The 12,326-nt window shown below is 44.5% G+C and overlaps 1 protein-coding gene across 8 annotated transcripts in view; it reads right to left on the reverse strand.

Moving 5' to 3' along the window:
• Positions 1-5,037: 5,037 nt before the first annotated feature.
• LIMCH1 (LIM and calponin homology domains 1) overlaps positions 5,038-12,326 on the reverse strand; it is a 365,336-nt gene continuing 358,047 nt past the window's right edge. For 6 of the 8 annotated variants that reach the window (XM_073645633.1, XM_073645646.1, XM_073645620.1 and 3 more), the window contains one exon: positions 5,039-8,474. In XM_073645633.1, coding sequence (XP_073501734.1) covers positions 8,449-8,474 — 26 coding nt within the window. In that variant the 3' untranslated portion in view covers positions 5,039-8,448. Of the gene's footprint in view, positions 8,475-12,326 lie in introns of all 8 variants that reach the window. The other 2 variants (XM_073645636.1, XM_073645661.1) reach the window with 2 other exon arrangements.

Consider the following 12,326-nt stretch of genomic DNA (forward strand, 5'->3'; position numbering starts at 1 on the left):
AACAGATAAAAGCAGCAATGTTTTGTGTGGAAAAAAATGCAGAAAAAGCGCAACACTTACAGTTGAAACCAGAAGTTTACAAAAAAAGACATATATGCATGTTTTTCTCAATATCTGACATGAAATCAGAATAAACCTTTCCCCTTTTAGGTCAATTATGATTACCAGAATTTTTAATATTTGCCAAATGCCAGAATAATGAGAGAGAGAATGTTTTAAAGCATTTTTATTACTTACTGCAAAGTCAAAAGTTTACATACATTTCATTAGTATTTGGTACCATTGCCCTTAAACTGAATGACTTGGTGAAACGTTTGGGATATCCTTCCACAAGCTTCTCATAATAGTTGGTCGGAATTTGGGCGCATTCCTCCTGACAAAACTGGTGTAACTGATCCAGGTTTGTAGCTCGCCTTGCTCGCACCTGCCTTTTCAGCTTTACCCATAAATTTTCAATAGGATTGAGATCAGGGCTTTGTGATGGCCACTCCAAAACATTTACTTTGTTATCCTTAAGCCACTTTGTTACCATTTAAGCAGTATGCTTTGGGTCATTGTTCATTTGGAAGACCCATTTCCACCCAAGCTTTAACTTCCTGGCTGATATCTTGAGATGTTGCTTCAGTATTGGCACATAATCTTCTTTTCTCATGATGCCATCTATTTGGTGAAGTGCACCAGTCCCTCCTGCAGCAAAACAACCCCACAACATGATGCTGCAACCCCGTGTTTCACAGCTGGGATGGTGCTTTTAGGCTTCCAAGCTTCTCCCTTTTTCCTCCAAAGTTACGTAATGATGGTCATTATGCCCAAAAACGTCCATTTTAATTTCATAAAACCACAGGACATGTCTCCAAAAATTAAGGTCTGTGTTCCTGTGTGCATTTGCAAACATTAATCTGGCTTTTTTATGTTTCTTTTGGACTAATGGCTTCTTCCTGGTAGAGTGGCCTTTCAGCCCATGTTGATACAGTACTTGTCTCGTTTCACTGTGGTTATTGACACAATCTTACCAGCTTCCGCCATCATCTTCACAAGGTCTTTTGCTTTTGTCCTTGGGTTAATATGCACATGTTGGACCAAATCACGTTCATCTCTGGGACACAGAACCCATCTCCTTCCTGAGCGGTATGATGGCTAGACATTCCCATCATGTTTGTACTTGCGTATAATTGTTTGTACAGATGAACGAGGCACCTTTAGGTATCTTGAAATTGTACCCAAGGATGAACCAGACTTGTGCAAGTCCACAATTCTCTTCCTGATATCTTGGCTGATTCCTTTAGACTTTCCCATGATGCTACACAAAGAAGCAATGTGTTTCAGGTGTGTATTAAAATACATCCACAGGTGTGTATCTAACTCAGATGTTGCCAAAAAAACTATCAGAAGCTTCCAGACACATGGCATCATCATATGGGCAGTCCAGAATTGTTTAAAGGCATAGTAATCTTAGTGTATGTAAACTTTTGACTTTGCAGTAAGTAATAAAAATGCCTTAAAACATTCTCTCTCTCATTATTCTGCCATGTGACAAATATTAAAAATTATGGTAATCCTAATGGACCTAAAACGTGAAAGGTTTATTCTGATTTCATGTCAGATATTGAGAAAAACATGCACGTGTGTCTTTTTATAAAGTGTATGTAAACTTCACTTCTGGTTTCAACCATCTATATATATATAATCGTCTTATCCCGTCCGTATGTCTGTCTGTCCAGGAAATCCCGCGTTGCTGATTGGTCCGGCCGCGGCCAATCAGCGACGCGGGATTTCAGAAAGAGATGGCAGCTGTTAGCGGCTCATCTGCCGGACGGAGGTCAGCGGCGAAGCAGCAGGGAGATGACCGGCGCTAGCCGCTCATCTCCCCGCTGCTGGCAGCACAAGTACCCCGACAGGCGGCGCCGCTCACCTCCATGCGGCTAACGTCGGGAGATCAGCGGCTTGGCCCGCTGATCTCCGGAGGGCAAGTGTGAACTGAGGACCGGGGAGCGGCGCCGCCGGTCGGGATGCTTATGCTGCGAGCAGCCGCTCATCTCCCGCCTTCTCGCAGCGGAAGTAGCCGCACAGGCAGCGCCGCTCCCCGGTCCTCACTAATACGACGCTGATTGGTCGCGGTCGACGCCCGCGACCAATCAGCGATATGGGCGGAAAATTTAAACGCCGCTCTGCTGATTGGTCACGGTCGCCGGCCACGACCAATCAGCATTATTGGCGCCAAATTTAAACCACGCTCAGCTGATTGGTCGCAGTGGCCGGCCGCGACCAATCAGCGATTTTGGTGCCAAATTTAAACACTGCTCTGCTGATTGGTCACGACCGCCGGCTGTGACCAATCTGCGAGATTAGTGCCAGATTTAAACAACGCTCTGCTGATTGGTCGTGGTCAGCTGGTGGCCGCGACCAATCAGCGATTTTGGCGCCAAATTTAAACACCGCTCTGCTGATTGGTCGCGACCGCCGGCCGCGACCAATCTGCGATTTTGGCACCAAATTTAAACATTGCTCTGCTGATTGGCGCCAAATTTAAACACCGCTCTGCTGATTGGTCACGACCGCCGGCTGCGACCAATCAGCGAGATTAGCGCCAGATTTAAACAACGCTCTGCTGATTGGTCGTGGTCAGCTGGTGGCCGCGACCAATCAGCGATTTTGGCGCCAAATTTAAACACCGCTCTGCTGATTGGTCGCGACCGCCGGCCGCGACCAATCTGCGATTTTGGCACCAAATTTAAACATTGCTCTGCTGATTGGCGCCAAATTTAAACACCGCTCTGCTGATTGGTCACGACCGCCGGCTGCGACCAATCAGCGAGATTAGCGCCAGATTTAAACAACGCTCTGCTGATTGGTCGTGGTCGGCCTGCGGCCACAACCAATCAGCGGTTTTGTCGCCAAATTTAAACACCGCTCTGCTGATTGGTCGCGGGCGCCGGCCGACTGCGACCAATCAGCGAGATTGGCGCCAAATTTAAACATTGCTCTGTTGATTGGTCGCGTTTGCAGGCCGCGACCAATAAGCATTATTGCCGTCAAATTTAAACACCGCTTTGCTGATTGGTCGCGGTTGCCAGCCGCGACCAATCAGCGATTTTGGCGCCAAATTTAAACACCGCTCTGCTAATTGCGCCCGGTCGGCCGCGTACATATTCTAGAATACCCGATGCGTTAGAATCAGGCCACCATCTAGTATATATATATATATATGCCACACCACATTGATGCAGTAATTGATGCAAAATGAGCCCCGACCAAGTATTGAGTACATAAATACGTTTGAAGTTTTGTCTGATATATACACACATATGTGGCGCCACTGAGGGTTCAGTCGCCACAGGGGTACTGCACCTCAGTTCGAGGTGTGGTATCTCCTCTTCCAGGTAAGGATGGAGCATCTCTCAGGACTCCACTTCACCATTCAACACTACACCACTCCTGTCCTGAAGGGGGCCTATATGCAACAGGGTGCTGTCCCGGCCCGGGATAGAGGAGATGGGGGGAACCAAAGATAGGGGGAACCATGTAGTGGGTGAGGGTGGAGGACACACTTTTAGGAAACACTTATTCATTCATATTTAATCTACGGCCATCTTGGGTTCAAGGTCTTTGATTGTGATCTTCGTCTCTGATTGTGGTCATCCGCCAGAGTCCAGCATAAGACCGCAGCCGACTGAAGATACACGGTCCTCGTTCTCTGGCCTTGAGACGAGGAGCGGGTTAGAGTTAACCACTGTCTCTACCCGGTCAAGGTCCTGACCTTAGAAGGCCTGGAGGGGAGCGGAGGAGATAGGCTCCACAGGCAAAAGGATCCCAGGGGGATACGGACGGAGCGGAGTCGCCACCTGTATTCTTTACTCTGGCCTAGTCAGAGGGATTCCTGCTGCAAGAGGGGTGACCGGCCCCCGATATCTGACTTTGTTACTTCACGTCTCAGTCAGAAAAGCCCGGAGGCTTAGTGGATCCCAGGGGGATACGGACGGAGTGGAGTCGCCACCTGTATCTCTTACACTGCGTTTATCCAGTGGGACCCAGCCTTACACCACGTTCTAACCACACACAGTCAGGAGAAGACTTAGTGCGAGAACTAACCAAGGAGAGGAACACACCAGAGGTGTCTTGACAGATGCTCCTGATCTACCGGGAAAGTGCTGAACCCCCTTCCCGGTGGCCGCAGTATGCCGTGTGTAGCAGAGAGAAGCTTTGCGGCTGAAAGTTCATCTGAAAGTGAGTAAAGCCCCGGATGACTTCACACACCGCCTCAGCCTGTTATTTCCTGCGTGGCACTGCACCCACCATTCCTTCACTCACTGCCCTGAGGCCTGCTCCGCCTGCGGGGAGCCGTCCCATCTTAGCTGCCCGAAACACCAGCCTCAGTAGACTGAAGCAGTGCTGGTGTCCATCACCGGAAACCGCAGGTGGCATAGTCGAAATACCACTCTTACTTGAAAGCCCATTATTTTTATGTGACAGTCCTGGGCACGAAAGGGGTCCAGGCCACGACTGCATTCCCCCGCGACCCCTACACCGACCCGGCTCCGAGTAACCCCATTTCCCAGGGAGGGCTAGAGCGTCACACATATATATTATATATATATATATATATATAAATATATATATATATATATATATATTTGTTTTCCGTAAGACAGATCTAAAAACTTTCACCATCAAAAATGAACAGATAAAACTTCACTTTTAATTAATTAAAAAATGGGTATTTTATATGCTGTGATATAATTAAAAATAAGGGTCCACCAACGAAGAGTAGACAATTCTAATCTTTCTACTATTGATCGGTAGAACCTTAGTTTTAACTATTTCAAATGATATAAAATACTAATTTGATTATTATTAATTAAAAAGTGAAATGTTATCTATTAATTTTGGATGGTGAAAGTTTGGCTATGGACGGCAGTATTTTTTATACAATGGTCCTCTGTACAGCAATGCTGTATACAATATCGATATTTTAGATATTAACACAAAGGAAACATACAAGCCGGAGTCTGACGTGTTGTCCAATCTTTTATTTAGAAACATACATGTACTATAAAAGCTGTTGCAGGTCTTGTTTTTTCTTCTTCATCTATTTTCCAATCTCTAGTGTTATATGAACCAGATAAGACATAGGAACACGACACAACATTGTTCCTCAGTTAAGGCAATATGCACCAAACCAGTATAACGCCACAATTGACAGAATTAACACAAACACAGCGGCTAGCTGACGTTCCTGGTATCTCCGAATTCTATGCGTGGCGCATTATGTTGTAGTAAGAGCAGGCCTGTTCTAGTAATTCATCAGCGTATTGGTAAATATTACAAAAAAATAAAATAAAATAACACCAAAAATACATTTCCAATAGTATTGACAAAATTAGTACTCAGCAACACCAGAAGTACAGAGAATCAAAAGATTTGATATCGCTGCCACAAGGATCAGCAGCAGATTTCACACCAATATACTGTTAGCAAAATATACAATGCAATCACACACTAGCCCCGTATTTGGTACGCCTGACAGTAAATGACTATTTCTAGAAAATTCTGGGGATGCTGGAAATACAACAATTGAATCTGTCCCAAAGCCCAACTCCACCAACAACCAGAAAATTCAGACATGACTGCATGATATCTAATAGGACGCTGAGACATATGTTTTATAGATTTTCTTTCCTTTACTTAGAAAATAGAGGCGCAGGGTTAAAAAATAGATTTTTTTTGGCTATGTAGTGTAGTACTGCACTGTCTTGTTCGTTCCATGTCCCAGAGACCTAATTCAGCTCTAAAGTTATTAGACACCACAAAGAAAACTGTATATTTAGCCTTCCTGGAACATTGAAGAGAATCTGTCAACAGGTTTTCTTCTACCTCATCTGAGAGCAGCATGATATAGGCAAAGAGAAGCTGAATCCAACGATGTATCACTTAGATTAATGGGTGCAGCCGCTCTCACACAATCAGAGCTTTTAGATTTAGAATGAAGCAGAGCTGAGGAAGCTAACCCCCCCTACATCAGTATATACAATGTCCATAGACCGTGGGCTGCTTATCACAGGAGGGGGCGTGTCAGACCAAGAGGCACGCCCTGCTGTGTCCCAGCAATGATAAGCTCTTGGTGCTAAAACATTCGTTGAACTCAAACAAAACCTCAGAGCTTGATAAAAGAGGCATCGCTGAAATCTGTGTTTTAACCCCTACAGCATGCTGTCTTCAGCTTACACAGCAAAAACCTGCTGACAGATTCCCTTTAAGATTATTCCGTGGAGTTAACTGAAGTCACAAGTGAATTTTGGAGTTGTGAGTGTAGCCATTCATCCAAAAAGAGGCAGTGATGTGCACACCAACGTATCAAGGTAGCGGACTATAGAAAACGAAATGCTGGTGACCGGTTTATTAAAGCATGGAGCTTCTGCTCTTATGTACATACTGCACCATGTATTGTAATGAAAATAAATAAATCCTCTCCTGGTTACTACGAAGCCGACACGGAACCGAATCCTGGTTATAAAACAAGGGTTATATTGGGCGAGTTTTGCAAGATGCAAGAATCAGGTATTAAGTCCATAGACGCCATGCAAAGTGTAAACATCAGTTATGGAAAACCGGATTCATGCACAACACATCAGGAAAAAAAGTAAAAACAAACGCCAAAAAAAATTTTTTTTTTTCTTTTACATTTTAAGCTACAGCTCCATGACGAGTCCAGAGCGACACTAAGACCCCCATCCTGTCTCCCTCGCCTTCCTTAATATTGTAGCTTTATTGCATCTGTTGCACCTGCAGGAACATGCAACAGTTTTGCAATTTAAGGCACCTTTTGTATGCTGCAATATAGAGCGAGTGCTGCAGATGTACAGTATCTATCTACCGACCACATGCAAAATAATAAGTGCTGGCGCTAAAATAAATAGCTGCTACCGGCTCAAGAAGAAGACACATTATTGCTCATGTAACAGCAGATGTGCATCCTATTCTGGAAATGTAGACGCGACTCCATCTATTACACACTAAGAGGGCTCCATTGTGTTCAAGGAGGGATATCCAAAAACCACTTCTGTCTATACGTGAAATTACACCGTACAGTGCCACGTGCAAGAACCTCCCCGTCTTCTGTCTATCCAACCTGACTCAGAAGGCCAACATCATTCACAAGCCTTTAATAACATGTCATTTCCTTTAGAATTCTAGAACTGCAAATCTCAGGATGGCAGACATAGGAAATCAACAATCCGGAATACAAAAAATCCCACTTCCCCCCAAAAAACGGTTCTGTCTCCTTTATCCACGTAGTAAAGGTTCACGTGAATTTTTTGGAAAGCTAGGCAGCTATAATAAATGTCCGTCTCATCGGCATTCATTCATATTATTCATAGTGCACGTTAATGAAGAGACTGTCCGGTACAAGCGCCATCAGTGGCAGTCTTGTCAGTAAATATCACTACAGATGTAAAAGAGTTATCCTTGTGCCAAACCCATCACTCAGTGTAAACGCAAACTGTATTAATCAGACTATAATAGTGGACACAGCACCAGTGACCGCTTGCACTATCTTCAGTGTGATAGTGCCATCTAGTGGCACAGATGCAGCTGAATACCCTCAGATTACCGTATATGTAAATGAGAAGCTCTGCCTAAAATATGTGCATAAGATAAGGAATCATTCACACTGGTGTTTGCATTCAACCCAATGGTGATTACATTCTATGATGAGTGTTAATATAGAGACCTAAGTAGTAAAGTACTTTCATTGTGCTGGAAAGTCTACACCCAAGGACATTCGCATCCGTCGTCTGTCTGCAGAGCTGCACACAGATACATTTCTATTGTGTTCATATGCTGGTAGGATTGCATCAAGTGACATAATTTACTTGCATGTAAGACTTATGGCGTCATCAATGTTAACTAATAGAAATCTAAAACTTATGCCCCTTTTAATGTAGGTGCAAACCATAGGACACCAGTAAGCAGGACCTGCAGCCTCACAGGTCTAAGCAGCGTCTCAGCTGGTCACACCACAATCATTATGAGAAGTATAGAGGTGTCTGGTTACATAGGATGTAGCCCTATGAGTAGATATACATTCACCTGCACCTTATGTAGAATTAAGGGAGAGGCACCTCGGGGGCATGTCACTTATCAAAGCCTTCCCACACCAGCGTGTGGGGTATTTGAAAACCAGGGTCTGACGGATCTCTTCTTGGCAAATTCACAAATCTCTCCGGTGGTGTTTGTTAGGTAGGAATCTACTGGACTTGTTTCGCAAATGAACGTCTGCAAATGTTAAGCAAATCATGTAGTAAACTAGCAAGCACCACACACAGTTCTCCGATCTCGACATGAGATGAATGTCAGGATCTCTGCAGGTAAAAGTGATTGTCTGAAGTCCGCCTTCGTGGGAGAGTCTACGGTCTTCTCTATGGAAGGTCTTCATGGCAAATGCTGGAATCACAATGGAGTAGGATGACCCGCCGCTGGAAGAAATCAGGTATCACATGAGATTGCAGGTAGAATTCATTACAGACTTCCTCTAAAGCAATAAACACTGGTCTACCTCACAATTACAGATTGTAGACAATTAAAGTAGGCGTGCAACATTGTATTAATACAATTTTAACAGACATTTCTAACCCCTTCAAGATCGGGTGATTTTCCATTTTGGGCCTTCATTTTTTGCCTCCCTTCTTCGAAAAGCCATAACTTTTTTATTTTTTACGTTATAATTTACTGCTTCGTGACTTCAAAGCAACACAGAGCAATGTCCTAGACTTTGTGGGGCCATGTACAAGATATGAATATAAAGATTTTTGGTACTCATCGTAAAATCTGTTTCTCTAAAGTCTTCATTGGGTACACAGGGAACCAGGCAATAGTCTGCTGCCACCTGGAGGTTGATACTATTATTACATTCTAAATTAAATTTGGCTTCTCCCCAGCAGATTATACCACGCCTGCTAGTCTCAGGCTCTCTCAGTTTAGTGAGAAAGTGGTAGGAGAAGCAAAAAAATGAAAGCATTTGGGAAAAATAATTCAATTACACCTCGAGAGAAGAAAACAACATAAATGCACACCCAACCAGGCAACTAAGGATGAGTGCCCTGTCCCCACCATCAAGAAACATATTTTATGGTGAGTATCAAAAATCTTTATTTCTCAGTCACTTCATTGGGTTACGCAGAGAACCATGGGACGTCCTAAAGCTGTACATGGAGTGGGAAATTAATATACTGTTACCACCAAATTCTCCACTCTTGCTCAGGCAGAAGCCAGAGCAACTTCTGCCTGCAAAATCTTCCTGCATCCGCAGAAGCAAAGGTGTGGACCCTGTAAAATGTGGAGAAGGAAAGCTACCTTATAACCAAGGTTAAGCGTAGAAATCTCACTGAAGTGCTCAAATGGTGGAGATTGAAGAGCCTCCAAGACCAGATTAAGGTCCCATGGATCAAGGGGAGGGTGATAGGGTGGTCTGGTGGGCACTAGCCGTTGAACAAAGGTCCTGACCTGAGGTCTAGAGGCCACATCTCTCTGAAACAAAACAGCCAAGGCAGACATCTGTTCTTTGAGAGAACTAAGGGCCAACCATAACTCCATCCCAGACTGCAAAAAGAAAAGCAGTACAGGCAGAGAAAAGGACATTGGAGATATTTCAGAAGACTCACACCAGCATAAGTAGGTCTTCCAAGTGCAGTGATAGATGCGCAGCAAGGAGGGCTTCCGTGTCCCGATCATGGTTTGGATGACTGATTCTGACAAACCCACTTCCCTCAGAATTGTGGTTTCAACAACCAAGCTGTTGAGTGACTGTGAATTCTAGTGGAAGAACGAACCCCGAGACAGAAGGTCTGGACGGTGAGGAAGAGTGAGGAAAATAACTGGAATCCCTTCTGCCTTGACTTTCTTGAGGAGTCTGGGCAGAAGAGGTAGAGGCGGAAATCGGTAAGGTAGGGAGAATTGAGATCAGGGAATTGCCAGTGCGTCGACTGCAACTACCCGAGTATCATGAGATCTTGCAACAAATCTTGGTATCTTGTGGTTTAGTCTGGATGGCAACAGATTAACATCTGGTGTGCCCCACCAATGACAAATCTGCTTGAACACCTCTGAGTGAAGAGCCCATTTTCCTGTCACTACCTGCTGGTAGCTCAACAAGTCTGTCGCCTAGTTGTTCAGTTCTGGTATATAAACCGCCGAGATCAGAGGAACTTTGTCCTCAGCCCATTTCAGTATCTTCCCCACCTCTGCTATGGTGGATTGACTCCGCAACCTTCCTTGACAGTTGATAGAGGCCACTGCTATAGCACTGTCTGACTGGATCCTGATGGGCAATCCTAGAACCTGGTGCTGCCAATGTAGAAGAGCCAGACGGATGGCTCTTAGCTATAACACATTGATCGGAAGGAGTCTCTCCTGACTGTTCCAGGATCCCTGAACCAACAAGTGGTGGAATATGGCCCCCCCATCCAATAAGACTGGCATCCGTGGTCAGAACTTGCCACTGGATGGGGCGGGAGGAGCGACCCTGGATTAATAGTGTCGACATCTACCAATACCTGAGAGACTGGTGACAGTGGAAGGAGGACTGGACAGTCTAGAGACTGTACTGACCTGTCCCAACAGGCCAAAAGAGTGTTCTATAGAGGTCTTCCATGAAAATGTACAAATGGGACTACCTCAAACGTTGCAACCATCTTTCCCAAGACTCTCATGCCAAACCAGAGAGAATGGTTCTGGGGTCACCAAAGAATTCGGACAGAAGATTGCGAGGCTAATCTCTTCTCCTCTGAAAGGATGATTGATGACTGTGTTGAATATCATCCCTAGAAACAGAAGCCACAGTGTTGGACTTTGCAGATTGTCTAGATTTCCTGGAACAATTTGGATGGATTGTCAACAGGGCAAACTATCCAGATACTGAGAAAAGGAAGGCCCCTTCACCAGAATATCCAGAATATCGTCCAGGTTTCCCCTGGTCCAGAGCAAAGACATAATTGGGGCCAAAACCTTTGTAAACACCCTGGGTGCGGTTGTCAGCCCAAAGGAAAGGGCTCTGAACTGAAAGTGATCCTGTTTGACTGAAAAGCTAAGAAATCACAGAAGAGCCGGAAAGACAGGTAAATGAAGATAGGCATCCTGGATGTCTATCAAGGTCAAAAAAACTCTCGGGCCTCCATTGATGCCACAAATGAACAAAGCGACTCCATCCTGAAGTGACACAGCCGCACCCATTTGTTCAGCAGTCCTTGATCCAGAATGGGTCGTACTGAACCCTCCTTTTTGGGGATGATGAATAATGAATAGGTGCGAGTAGAATCCTCTGAAGTGTTCTGAAGGAGGAGCCCTTGTGATTACTCTTGCTTGATCAAAACTGTCTCTTAAACTGGGAGAACTTGGTGGACAAGATCTGAAAAATTATCTCGCGTAATAGCAACAAACTATTTTGTAACCAGAAGAGACAACCTTTCTGACCCATAACTCTATGACCCCCACACCCATGCCTCCTTTAACAGGACTAAACCAATATAAGCAGCCCGAATGAGTTGTCTGAACATAGGTAATTAGTAATAAAATACTTTTATTGTTATTACAAGTGGATATGTGGTGACAAAGAAAAGAGAGCACACACACAATTAAAAATGAACAAAAAAGGGTTAAATCTGAAGCAGTGTTGGAGGTGTCAATAACCCCCTAAATCCATGTGTACTGGTCAGAAGGAATCTAAGGTGTAAGGAGTGCCTCAACGGAGTATGATGAGAATGTCTTTGGCAGAAGTGGCGAGCACAAGTAGTAGTAATTATTCAAGTATATATGGCCCACAATGTAAAGGTCAGTAACACAATATAAGTGATTGCACAAACCCTTAGCCTATAGTAAATCCTCAGAAGGTATTCACTGTGCATTACACTGCACAGCCCATCCCCAATCTTAGCATATGAAGTATAAATATGCCATGGTTAGGAACATTATTGTATTCATACCTGGATCAGATGGTGTCCTAAAAAAGTGTGGTGCTAACTCCAACGCACGTTTCGGTGTGTACCTTCATCAGGTGGTGGTGCATGGTGCTCACCTCGATGCACGTTTTGGTGCGTACCTTCATCAGAGGGCGGTGAAGCTACACCGAAACGCACCCTGGGGTGAGCGCCACACTTTTTGCAGGATCCCATCTGATCCAGGTATGAATACAATAATGTCCCTAGCCATGGCATATTTATACATAATATACTAAGATTGGTGATGGGCTGTGCAATATTATACAAGGGCATGTGCAATACACCGTGAATACCTTCTGAGGATTTACTATAGGCTAAGGGCTTGTGCACTCACTT

This window comes from Phyllobates terribilis, unplaced genomic scaffold (assembly GCF_046119375.1).
Source record: "Phyllobates terribilis strain yellow unplaced genomic scaffold, ASM4611937v1 Scaffold_1__5_contigs__length_1240528914, whole genome shotgun sequence".
Taxonomy (NCBI): domain Eukaryota; kingdom Metazoa; phylum Chordata; class Amphibia; order Anura; family Dendrobatidae; genus Phyllobates; species Phyllobates terribilis.